The 13,072-nt window shown below is 43.8% G+C and overlaps 2 protein-coding genes across 3 annotated transcripts in view; one reads left to right on the top strand and one right to left on the bottom strand.

Moving 5' to 3' along the window:
* The first annotated feature begins 4,451 nt into the window (after nt 1-4,451).
* LOC105419117 (rab GTPase-activating protein 1-like) overlaps nt 4,452-13,072 on the top strand; it is a 26,694-nt gene continuing 18,073 nt past the window's right edge. The window contains exons 1-2 of one of the 2 annotated variants that reach the window (XR_003886189.1): nt 4,452-4,743; nt 4,857-5,106. Coding sequence is in view for 1 of the 2 variants with exons in the window: in XM_029827695.1 (XP_029683555.1) it covers nt 4,504-4,743; nt 4,857-5,012 (396 nt within the window). In the remaining variant the exon portion in view is untranslated. Of the gene's footprint in view, nt 4,744-4,856; nt 5,754-13,072 lie in introns of those variants that run through there. The other variant, XM_029827695.1, reaches the window with a different exon arrangement.
* Nucleotides 6,444-13,072, bottom strand: part of LOC101077665 (uncharacterized) — a 7,681-nt gene continuing 1,052 nt past the window's right edge. The window contains exons 5-13 of the mRNA XM_003974348.3: nt 9,337-9,528; nt 9,122-9,264; nt 8,082-8,197; nt 7,950-7,995; nt 7,646-7,829; nt 7,396-7,548; nt 7,138-7,309; nt 6,931-7,031; nt 6,444-6,844 (exon numbers count right to left, since the gene is read on the bottom strand). Coding sequence (XP_003974397.2) covers nt 6,623-6,844; nt 6,931-7,031; nt 7,138-7,309; nt 7,396-7,548; nt 7,646-7,829; nt 7,950-7,995; nt 8,082-8,197; nt 9,122-9,264; nt 9,337-9,528 — 1,329 coding nt within the window. The 3' untranslated portion in view covers nt 6,444-6,622. The remainder of the gene's footprint in view (nt 6,845-6,930; nt 7,032-7,137; nt 7,310-7,395; nt 7,549-7,645; nt 7,830-7,949; nt 7,996-8,081; nt 8,198-9,121; nt 9,265-9,336; nt 9,529-13,072) is intronic.

Below are 13,072 nucleotides of genomic sequence, written 5' to 3'. Positions count from 1 at the left end.
GCACAGTGTGTTGGCGAGTCCGAAGGACCAAAGTTACACGGTTAATGATTCAGGTGTGGAATATCTTTAAATGCCAGTTAAAGGTTTTATTTTACATTTACAGTACTTTGTTTTTTAACCTGATTAGAACAGAAATGTGTTCTAACAGCTGTGTTTTTTTTATATTTAAGAATCTAAAGTGCTTTGTTATGGTATCACAGATCTTCATTTTTTTTGTTTTTTTTTAAATTAGAGATGATTTTGCATTATTTGTTTGTTTTTTATATGGAGCCCCATTACTGCTGATGTGAGTGTTTCTCTCCCAGAATATTTAGCAGACTCTAAAGAATCTGTGGTTGTGCAGCGTCAGTGGAACAAACACGTGATTTTATAGACAGGTTTTATATGCACATATGCATATATGAAGGCTGAAGCATCAAACAGTAGAGTAGGAGCGGGTGAGAGGGCGGGACAAAGGTGAATGAATAAAGATGATAGACAGAGGAGAGGCAACACTCAATTTAAAGGGTAATTTAGGAGGCTTCACATGTGACACCCTGCCTCAAACTCAGGTCGAGAGGGCACCGAGTCGCTCGGTGAGGTTGTTCACGGATGTAGCGGCGATGTCGTCCATGTAATTATCGGCCAAGCTCAGCATCTCGTTGACGGCCGTGAGGAGCAGGACGTCACAGTTGTTGTTCAGCTTCAACTCCTCATCTGGGACATAGTTCTTCACTGGGAAGATGCTGGTATCCGGCACGTCCAGCAGAGCGGCCAGCTGCTCGGCCTGTGTGAGGGAGAGGAAGATTCACATTTGGTTCTGAAGAATCACCACCGATCTGCATCAAGGTGTTGGAGTTCATCACATCTGACCTTTTCCCGAATGATTTCACTCTGGTCAACTTTCTTGATGTTCTTGATAACGGACGGATCGGCTCTGTCCACTTTAGTCATCAGGACCAGCTGAGGAATGTCTGAAAATCAAGCAACCAAAATCTGAAGTAACTCCAAAATCGTTCAGCGGAGAAGAACGATGCTAATATTATTTCTTAAAAAGTGCTAAAAAAAACTGCTCGAACTCAGTGAGGTGACTCTCTGGCGTATTTCTCTCAGCTTCTTCTTTAGAGCTGCAGACATGTCGGAGACCGTGCTGGCGTCCATGACGTAGACCACACAGTGAATCTTCTTATTGAGTGTCGGAGCTGCAACATATCCAGCTGTTTCTGGGGTCATCGGCGAGGTCGGGCTGAACTGTGGCGTGCAAAGAAGTTTTTAAAAGAAATCAGGAATCAGTGCTTCTCCTTCGTGCGTTGGCTATAAAGTTTACCTGGTAACTATCGGGCACATGACCTTGAATGATGCTGACGATGTCGTCACTGTGAAGCCCCTCCCCTTTCTCCTCTGCCAGACCCATGGTGTCACACAAGGCCAGATTCAGGAAGGTTCCTCCCTCAACATCTCTTATCGAGTAGGGGCGAAACTGGCAGTTAAGTAGGAGGAGGGTAGTCACGCCCTAATTAGTGAGTAAAATTTCATTGCAGGAGTCTCCTTATCACGAAAGTTCACATTTAAAAAAGTTCACCGAGCAGAGAAAATGACCATTTACTGATAACTTGGTTTTATCAGACTAAAACTTCCTTAAAAGTGAACATTAATTAATAATAATAATCTAATTATTGTCATTATTGTTGTTTTGATTGTTGTTGTTATATTAGTAGTAGTAATAGTAGTTTTTAATGATAGTAAAGTCCTGACTGGGTTCAAGCCTCCTTGAGAGTGTGTCCACAGCAGGGGGCCTGTCTGACGGCATCTTTAAATGATCCAAATGAACGATTCTGAGTGCAGCGACGTTCTCGAGATGAAGGACAATCGAGGACGATTTTTGAATCGGTTTTATTCACGAGCACATCTCACACCAACGTGCCAAGGTGCTAGAAAAGCGTTGCAACACCACTGAGTCAGTATTCAGAGCTGAAGCTGCTGATTACGAGTGGACTCGTCTCCACCTGCGGGGCAACTTGTTGGTGCAGTCACGGCTGAGACGGTGTGGTGAGAGGTGTGTGCAGCTCCCAGTAGGTCAGGACTATCAATACTCCACAATCCCAAAATGGTTCCTGTTGGATTGCAATACCTCTCGTGTGTCACTGCCAATCCACGTGTTCTTTAAATGAAGACTTCAAGTAAACAAATGTCAATTTCAAAATGTATTTAGCAAACAGAATCAATTCAAGACACAAATATTACAGAGCTCTGAGCCAGTTCATAACCCTACCAACAACAGAGTCAATTGTCAGGGCATGAAGTCTGACAACCTAACTATCCCTTGGCCCAGTTTATATAGAAAGACATATGTAATTATTGATGCTAATTCAGTCCAATCCAGTCCTTCTTGGGTGACTTCATCTTCTTCTTCCTGCCTCATTTGGTGTTGGTGCAGTCCTCCTCCATTGTCTTCTCAGATGGCCAGGTCAGAGGTATTGTTCCTGTCCAGGAACTTATCAATCACCAGTAAATTATGCTGTCATATTTTACGATGAGGGTCTACCATTTCCTGTCTGCCTGACTCCAACTGTCTAAGCAGTATTCATGTCAAAGAAGGGTCAACTGACTTGCTTATGTGTATTCCTACTAAAGATTATATAGTATTCCTAACTTCTAAACTAACTGTAACATAAAACAAAAACATATAGTATAACACATAATAGGATAAAAGATGCTAACAATATAAACTAATTCTCTTCATTCCCCAGTGTTATTTATGGCGTCTCGCAGTCAGGTGGCGGTGAATTGTCGAGGAAGTACAGGTCGGCGTACTGCAGGATGTGGTCCACGGCGTTCAGCAGAAGCACGTCCGTGTTGTGGTCCACGTCCAGCTCTGAAGAGTAGTTCTTGACTGGGACGATGTAGGAGGTGGACATGCCCAGCAGAGCAGCAGCTCGACTGATCTGTGCACGACAAACGTGAGCGTCACACGTGTGGACAACCAGCAAAAACACGTCGGGTCTGTTTGGACTGACCGCGGCTTGAACCACGCGGCTCTTGTAGACGTTGGTGACATCTTGGGCGGTTTCTGGACAAACCAGGTCAACGTGCGTCAGCAGAGCCACCTGATGGACTCCTAGCAGGACCACATGGTCACACCGGTGTGAGAGGTGCTGGAAAATGAGCACCGTTGGCTGGACACTGCTGGTTTTATTCTGAGCTGCAAACTGGAAAAATCGGAATTAATCGCACAATCCTGAATGATGAACTCCCCCTTCTGGTCGTCGGTGGTTACTGCAGATTTATTCGTGAGATTAAAAACCATTTTAATTACAGTCATAAAGCTTCTGTTACACATTTAGGTTTACTACCTGTTAAGAGGCTACAACACAAATGGCTACACTGCATTTGGTTATAGTTCAGTAACAAACAATGTTCATATATCAATGTAAAACTAATTATTTGTAATACCGTATTTTCTGGACTATATGTCGCTCCGGAGTTTAAGTCGTAGTAGCCAAAAAATGCATAATAAAGAAGAAAAATAGATATATAAGTCGCACTGGACTATAAGTCGCATTTTGGGGAAAATTTATTGATAAAATCCGAGACCAAGAACATACATTTCTTGAAAAGCAATTAGCAATCCATTAGCATGGATTAGCAATAGGGTTACGGTATGCTAATGTAACAAATTCAGCTACATGACCCACAACGAACTGAGTACGTGTCTGCACAATCAAGTCGAACTCCATAGACGAAGCACCGCTTTTTCTTCTGCGTTGCTAAAGGAACTCGTTTCTCAGGTTCGTCAGTCTCAAGGTGACAAATATGAAACAAAAGGACAAAAGCTGCAGAAATATGGCAGAACTGCAGTTCAGGCGTCATTAGCTCTATTTTCTACCTCACAATTTGCTGAGAGCAATTTAACCAACTCAAGAATCACACTTGAAAATGAAACAAACTGGTATGAGGCTCAAACTGTGCTGACGTATTTAAACTCCACAGCCGATGTCGCTGTTCTGAAGGTTCTCACACATCATCTCAGACATCAAGCACCTTCCTTCAGGGAATTCTGGGATTTTTCAGGATGGTTGCATCTTTTGCTGTGGTTACGCCAGGCTCCCGCTGGCCCACCCAGCCTCCGATGTGGGTGTGGCAGCAGAGCTGCTCAGACCGGGATAACCATCAGGAAACTCTCCGAAATAACATTAATTCCCTGCTGAAAAGAGAAGCAGACGGGCTCGTTCAAAAGTTACAAGATATGAGATTAAAGAACAGGAGAAATTTAGAGGCATTCTTAAGGGAAATGTGGGTGGAGCTGAATGGCGTCTTATTGTTCCCCCCCCCACTGCCCAGATGCAGACAGCAGGGTGGAGCTGCATATTTCACCATGGCTAAACACACAACTTGTGAAATTTCTACTTGTGCAATGAGTGCCCGGCAGAGCGACTTAATGGCAATTGTTTTAAAATGTGACATGTGATGTCCTGCCCACCCCAGGACACCCTCACAGCAGTGCTGCTGCGCCGCGTTAGCAACATGCTAACTCGGGCGTGTGCTGTGTGTCTGAACATGCAGAGTAAAGTCATGAGCTGTGAGCACTGCAGAGAGCTCTTCAGCACCTTAGGCTCGCTCCAGGTGTCTTCCCCCGGTAGGCAGAAGAGCTCCACCGAGCCCACGGACGAAGAGAAGGATGGACTGAAGGAGCAGCTGCGGGAGATGGAGCTGGAGCTGGCACAGACCAAACTACAGCTGGTGGAGGCCAAATGTCGCATCCAGGTCAGCTGCACCTTCCAGCGACTCTGGTTCATGATGAATAACGAAGGGGAACAAGAAGAAGAATGTAGCTCAGATCTTAATAATCAGTGTCTCTCCTCCTCTCCCCCCTGCAGGAGCTCGAGCACCAGAGGGGAGTCCTGATGAATGAGATACAGGCCACCAAAAACTCCTGGCTCAGCAAAACTCTGGGCTCCCTCAAGAGTTCCACCTCTTCCTCCTCATCCTCCATGTCACAGGCACCATCCTCCCCAAAGGAGGGCCCGGCCTAGCCCAGCCTCCACCCCTCCGCCCTTGCAGGATGCGGGAGCACGAGTTGATGAACCAAGCCACAGCAGAATGCAGTATTCCCGTTTTGTAGCTGAGGTCTCACTCGTCTTCTTGGACTCAAAGGAAAAGATGAGAACGGAGGATCGGATCAGTCCCGTATGTTTTACTTCATTTTTACAATAGAGTGACTCAGATTTGATCAAAAGCTAACTGCTGCTTTTATTCTGAGCTGCAAACTGGAAAAAACAGAATTAATCGCACCGTCCTGAAATGATGAGCTCCCTCTTGTGGTCGTGGGTGGTTACTGCAGATATATTCATGAGATTAAAAAAACATTTTAATTACCGTCATAAAGCTTCTGTTACACATTTAGGTTTACTACCTGTTAACAGGCTACAACACAAATGGCTACACTGCATTTGGTTATAGTTCAGTAACAAACAATGTTCATATATAAATGTAAAACTAATTATTTGTAATAATCCTGTACAGGCCTGTAAGAGAAGAAAAAACACAAGGAAATGTTCTGCTGATTTTTTTTTTTTAGGTGTTTTGAATTTGAATGGCACCTCTGTCAAAGTTGACATAAGTAAGCACAGTGTGTTGGCGAGTCCGAAGGACCAAAGTTACACGATTAATGATTCAGGTGTGGAATATCTTTAAATGCCAGTTAAAGGTTTTATTTTACATTTACAGTACTTTGTTTTTTAACCTGATTAGAACAGAAATGTGTTCTAACAGCTGTGTTTTTTTTATATTTAAGAATCTAAAGTGCTTTGTTATGGTATCACAGATCTTCATTTTTTTGTTTTTTTTAAATTAGAGATAATTTTGCATTATTTGTTTGTTTTTTATATGGTGCCAAATGGGTCACTGGACTCTCCCCTCTGTCACTGAAGTCAGCCTTTGGACGCTGGTTGAGCTGGTGTGTGTTTGTGTGTGTTTCTTCTTCACTATGCTGCCTTTTCTGTTGGCTGATGAGACAAAGCCAAAGCCAGAGATGTTGGAGAACGTCAGCTGTGCCATCAGAACCTCCCACGGCCCTGTCCGAAGCCCCCAGCGGCCCCCTGGTGGTCCCTGGGCTTTCCGTCTTCAGCGCCGTCTCTGTTGGCTGCTTGTTGAAGTTGCAGTCGTACATTCAGTTCAATGTAAACTGTTGCCAAGTTGGAGAGATCTCCTAGTTTTCATGGGCACTAACGCAACATTAATACTTGGACACTATATAACGTGTGTTTGAGAGTCGTCAGAGTGGCTGTTTGTGATCTGATCACTATTGTTGTTGCTGGGAGGAAAACAAAAGATTCCCGAATCAGTGGATCCGGATCAGGAGCCTGTGTTACCCTGTCACACGGATGTGGACCCTTCCTCCGCCTGATCCACTCCGGCGCTGTTCACTGCACATTAACCGTCTCAGTTAAAAGAATAAACTCCAGTTTCCCTGTTGGTTCACACACCTTTGAGTTTTTATTATTACCCATCATGAAGGCTGACGCATCAAACAGTAGAGTAGGAGAGGGCGGGACAAAGGTAAATGAATAAAGATGATAGACAGAGGAGAGGCAACACTCAGTTTAAAGGGTAATTTAGGAGGCTTCACATGTGACACCCTGCCTCATCCTGAGGTCGAGAGGGCACCGAGTCGCTCGGTGAGGTCGTTCACAGATTTAGTGGCGATGTCGTCCATGTAATTATCGGCCAAGCTCAGCATCTCGTAGACGGCCATGAGGAGCAGGACGTCACAGTTGTCGTTCAGCTTCACCTCATCTGGGAAATAGTTCTTCACTGGGAAGATGCAGGAAATCGGCACGTCCAGCAGAGCGGCCAGCTGCTCGGCCTGTGTGAGGGAGAGGAAGATTCACATTTGGTTCTGAAGAATCACCTCCGATCTGCATCAAGGTGTTGGAGTTCATCACATCTGACCTTTTCCCGAATGATTTCACTCTTGTAAACTTTCCTGATGTTCTTGATAACGGACGGATCGGCTTCATCCACTTTAGTCATCAGGACCAGCTGAGGAATCTCTGAAAATCAAGCAACCAAAATCTGAAGTAACTCCAAAATCGTTCAGCGGAGAAGAACGATGCTAATATTATTTCTTAAAAAGTGCTAAAAAAAAACTGCTCGAACTCAGTGAGGTGACTCTCTGGCGTATTTCTCTCAGCTTCTTCTTTAGAGCTGCAGACATGTCGGAGACCGTGCTGGCGTCCATGACGTAGACCACACAGTGAATCTTCTCATTGAGTGTCGGAGCTGCAACATATTTAGCTGTTTCTGGGGTCATCGGCGAGGTCGGCCTGAACTGTGGCGTGCAAAGAAGTTTTTTTTTAAATCAGGAAAACTTGAAGAATCAGTGCTTCTCCTTCGTGCGTTGGCTATAAAGTTTACCTTGTAACCATTGCGCACATGACCTTGAATGATGCTGACGATGTCGTCACTGTGAAGCCCCGCCCCTTTCTTCTCTGACAGACCCATGGTGTCACACAAGGCCAGATTCAGGAAGGTTCTTCCCTCAACACCTCTTATCAAGTAGGTGCGAAACTGGCAGTTAAGTAGGAGGAGCGCAGAGTTCGGATTTAACTGACGGTCAAACAGTTTAAACTTGAATATTCTGTAATGTTCTGTCAGAAAATCTCACCTCTGAGGTCGGGTTGCTGCCGTCAGCCCGATTGCCGGTGATGTCTCTAAATATGGAGAAGACAGAATTGACAAAGCTGGACTTCCCGACACCGGATGGGCCGAGGAGCAGAATCCGAGCTTTGGTCACAGAACTGTCGATGGGTTTGAACTTGTCGATAGCATTTATGTACTTCATCTTCTTCCTGCAGAAACAAGCGTTATCGCCCAGTCGTGTAAAATCCACATTTGTTTATCACATTGTGGAGGAGAAGATGCCGTTGATGTTGAGATTCTGCTGGAACCATTTGAAATGAAAGACTCACCTTTTCCCCCAGTTTTTCCCCACCACTATCCTCCAGGGGCTCCAGTCTGGTCAAGAGAGAACAAGCTCAGTTAAAGCACCATTTCTGGTACTGAGCACCAAAAGTGACACATTTAGACTGGTGGTGGTTTACCTGGTGCCTGAGCCATCGCTGATGATTCTTGAACCAAGAAGCAGAGAAGCAAAGTATGACCCAGACTCCAAAAGTCAAAATGGACCTTCTTCTGAAAATTTCCACTTAAGTCTGTTTAAGAGAGCGGAAATAGTGGTCTGTCTTTCAAAGTAAAAGTACGGCAAAGAGCCAGCTGCACGCTTGTGTTTCAAACTGTCATTTTCTTTTTAGTTTTAATTATAATCGCAGTTTATAATTTGAATGCTCAAAATTCGACCATTGTCTTGAGCTGCAGTTGTCGCCTCCTGTTCCAGTTTACAAATGACAGAATGTTGATGCTTTTATTGTGAAAGGTGTAACCAATATTTGGAGGAGTTATTCCAGGAAACATCAGTTTCGTTTACAGGGTAGTCACGCCCTAATCAGTGAGTAAAATTTCATTTTAGGAGTCTCCACACTTAAAAAAGTTCACCGAGCAGAGAAAATGACCGTTTACTGATAACTTGGTTTTATCAGACTAAAACTTCCTTAAAAGTGAACATTAATTAATAATAATAATCTAATTATTGTCATTATTGTTTTTTTGATTGTTGTTGTTATATTAGTAGTAGTAATAGTAGTTTTTAATGATAGTAAAGTCCTGACTGGGTTCAAGCCTCCTTGAGAGTGTGTCCACAGCAGGGGGCCTGTCTGACGGCATCTTTAAATGATCCAAATGAACGATTCTGAGTGCAGCGACGTTCTCAAGATGAAGGACAATCGAGGACGATTTTTGAATCGGTTTTATTCACGAGCACATCTCACACCAACGTGCCAAGGTGCTAGAAAAGCGTTGCAACACCACTGAGTCAGTATTCAGAGCTGAGGCGGCCGATTACGAGTGGACTTGTCTCCACCTGCGGGGCAACTTGTTGGTGCAGTCACGGCTGAGACGGTGTGGTGAGAGGTGTGTGCAGCTCCCAGTAGGTCAGGACTATCAATACTCCACAATCCCAAAATGGTTCCCCAGTGTTATTTATGGCGTCTCGCAGTCAGGTGGCGGTGAATTGTCGAGGAAGTACAGGTCGGCGTACTGCAGGATGTGGTCCACGGCGTTCAGCAGAAGCACGTCCGTGTTGTGGTCCACGTCCAGCTCTGAAGAGTAGTTCTTGACTGGGACGATGTAGGAGGTGGACATGCCCAGCAGAGCAGCAGCTCGATTGATCTGTGCATGACAAACGTGAGCGTCACACGTGTGGACAACCAGCAAAAACACGTCGGGTCTGTTTGGACTGACCGCGGCTTGAACCACGCGGCTCTTGTAGACGTTGGTGACATCTTGGGCAGTTTCTGGACAAACCAGGTCAATGTGCGTCAGCAGAGCCACCTGATGGACTCCTAGCAGGACCACATGGTCACACAGGTGTGAGAGGTGCTGGAAAATGAGCACCGTTGGCTGGACACTGCTGGTTTTATTCTGAGCTGCAAACTGGAAAAATCGGAGTTAATCGCACAATCCTGAATGATGAACTCCCCCTTCTGGTCGTCGGTGGTTACTGCAGATTTATTTGTGAGATTAAAAAAACATTTTAATGACAGTCATAAAGCTTCTGTGACACATTTGTTTACCACCTGTTAAGAGGCTACAACACAAATGGCTACACTGCATTTGGTTATAGTTCAGTAACAAACAATGTTCATATATCAATGTAAAACTAATAATTTGTAATACCGTATTTTCTGGACTATATGTTGCTCCGGAGTTTAAGTCGCACTAGCCAAAAAATGCATCAAAAGAAGAAATATATATAAGTCGCACTGGACTATAAGTCGCATTTTGGGGGGAAATTTATTTGATAAAATCTGAGACCAAGAACATACATTTCATCTTGAAAAGCAATTAGCAATCCATTAGCATGGATTAGCAATAGGGTTACGGTATGCTAATGTAACAAATTCAGCTACATGACCCACAACGAACTGAGTACGTGTCTGCTTTGTTAACGTAACATATTAACACTTATTCAGATAACTATAGCATAAAGAACATCCGAGCAAGTTTACCAAACAATCAAGTCGAACTCCATAGACGAAGCACCGCTTTTTCTTCTGCGTCGCTAAAGGAACTCGTTCCTCAGGTACACATGCCTCGAGCGCCCCCTTGTGGTTGTCAGTGTGAAACTAACGAACAAGTGAAATTCTGTAATATTGTATTTATTTAACATATACAGTGATCCCTCGCTATATCGCGTTTCATCTTTCACGGCTTCGCTGCTTCACAGATTTTTTTTTGCGAGTCGTTCATTGCAGTTCTCAAATATAATCGAAGGTGGCATATCCGTTTATAAAAATCTTCTTGCTCAGAAAAAGAAAGAGCGCCAACAACTACCCATAACAATGTTCTTCTCTCGGAGAAAGACTCCTGCGCCTTCAGTAGAAACAGACGCTCCAGCGGAGCGGAGTCAGGACGCAGAGGCACAGCTGGGACTGAAATACGCGAGTGACAATGTTTCCAACCTTGTATTACTAGATTAAAATTATTGTTTTAAACAAATTTTGGGCTTTAAAACAGGTTTTGATTTTTGGTTTCATTCTATAGTTCAGTATTGCATTGTAAAATAATTTAAAAAAATAAAGCTGACTACTTCACGGATTTCACTTTTCGGGTGTTATTTTTGGAACGCAACTCCCGCGATAAACGAGGGATCACTGTAAGTCGCTCTGGAGTACAAGTCGCACCCCCTGACAAACTATGAAAAAAAGTGCGACCTATAGTCCGGAAAATACGGTAATCCTGTACAGGCCTGTAAGAGAAGAAAAAACACAAGCAAATGTTCTGCTGATTTTTTTTTTTTTTAGGTGTTTTGAATTTGAATGGCACCTCTGTCAAAGTTGACATAAGTAAGCACAGTGTGTTGGCGAGTCCGAAGGACCAAAGTTACACGGTTAATGATTCAGGTGTGGAATATCTTTAAATGTCAGTTAAAGGTTTTATTTTACATTTACAGTACTTGGCTCTGTGTGCTGCAGATCAACACTGTGTTTTTACATGCATAGCCCCCAGCTTTACACCTGGCCTGGCAGGCCAGGGCTCGAGGAGAAGACAAAGGGCAGGGATACAGTTTGGTGAGTAATGTTCTGTAAACACAGTCTTGCAGTTCCGTGGATTTTCTGTCATTTATCAGAAGTCCGCACGACAAGTAAAATATATGTCCGATAGGCTTTAGTGTGCTGTTAAAGGTCAGAGACTGGTGGGACTTAGACGTGGCAGTTACCTAAACTACAAGGGAACCTCTTGTAGATGCCCACAATTTCGGAATTGTGTGTTAAGTTTCCCAAACTGAGCAACAGAAAATTTCATTGTACGTGAGTTAGCTACGCTCTGACTGGAGTCAGACATCCCGAATGCTCATCCCCAAACACTCCCTCTGATTTTACCCGCTGCCTTATTTTCAGTGTCCTAACATGCATTTCTATTCAAATGCCCTGATCCCATTTACCTCTTCCCCCCAATTCACCTTCTCCTCCTGAGTAACTTTAATTGTCCTGGGAAAGTCACGGTCGGTCCACAGGGCACAAAGCGCCGTTTTTATAATTAATGTTACAGAGGAGGGATTACAGGAAGCGAGAATTATTATATCTTGTTAGCATGTGTATACTATATGTTTTTGTTTTCTGTTACAGTTAGTTTAGAAGTTAGGGATAGTATATAATCTTTAGTAGAAATAAACATAAGCAAGTCAGTTGACCCTTCCTTGACATGAATGTTGTTTGGACGGTTGGGGCCAGGAGGAGACAGTCAGACGGAAAGTGGTAGACCCCTATTGTAAAATGTGACAGCATAGTTTACTGGTGTTGATAAGTTCCTTGGCAGGAATATGACCTCGGACCTGGACATCTGGGGAAGATAATGGAGAAGAAGGACCGCACCAACACCAAAGGAGGCTGGAAGAAGAAGATGAGGTCACCCAAGAAGAAGGACTGGATTGGACTGAATTAGCATCAATAATTTACATATGTTTTTCTATAAAAGACTGGGTCAAGGGATAGTTAGGTTGTCAGACTTCATGCCCTGACAATTGATTCTTGTCCCTTGTTGCAAGGGTTATGAACTGGCCCAGAGCTCTGTATATTTGTATCTTGAATTGGTTCTATTTGCTAAATACATTTTGAAATTGTCATTTGTTTACTTGAAGTCTTCATTTAAAGAACACGCGGATTGGCAGTGACACACGAGAGGTATTGCAATCCAACAGAAGAACCAAGAGAAGGGGTGGGATCAGAGCTCCTGCCAGGTCAGGTGTAAAGCTGGGGGCTATGCATGTAAAAACACAGTGTTGATCTGCCGCACACAGAGCTAAGGTTTAAGAATTGGACATCTCACGTACACATGACAATCTTTTCATTAAAGCCCTGATACAGCGTGTTTATTTACATGAAGATGTGCAACCACCGTCATCCTCAGACCTGCTGGATGCTGGCGTCTGCAAAACTCCAGTTAAACAGAAAAGAGATCAAGACTCCATTAAAGATGAGAGAGGGACACGGCATGGAAATTAACTATGTGGAAATATTCAAATGATTCCCGCAGTAATGAAAATAGAGGCAGAGGATGAAGAAGAAGAAGTGGGTCTCTCTCAGGTCTCGCCCTCTGGCATTCATACAAGAGACTGGCTGACTGTCTTTCATCATCAGCATGCAGGATCAGAGCGTGTCTTTCGCAGCAGCTCCTCTGCAAGTGTGTGTGTGTGTGTGTGTGTGTGTGTATAAAGTTAGGGCACATAGGGCCTGATTAGAACAGAAACGTGTTCTAACAGCTGTGTTTTTTTTTATATTTAAGAATCTAAAGTGCTTTGTTATGGTATCACAGATCTTCATTTTTTTAAATTTAGAGATAATTTTGCATTATTTGTTTGTTTTTTATATGGTGCCAAATGGGTCACTGGACTCTCCCCTCTGTCAGTGAAGTCAGCCTTTGGACGCTGGTTGAGCTGGTGTGTGTTTGTGTGTGTTTCTTCTTCACTATGCTGCCT

Source organism: Takifugu rubripes, chromosome 20 (genome assembly GCF_901000725.2).
Source record: "Takifugu rubripes chromosome 20, fTakRub1.2, whole genome shotgun sequence".
Taxonomy (NCBI): domain Eukaryota; kingdom Metazoa; phylum Chordata; class Actinopteri; order Tetraodontiformes; family Tetraodontidae; genus Takifugu; species Takifugu rubripes.
Note: the sequence above shows the minus strand (reverse complement) of the source record. Positions and strands in the feature narration are given on the sequence as shown.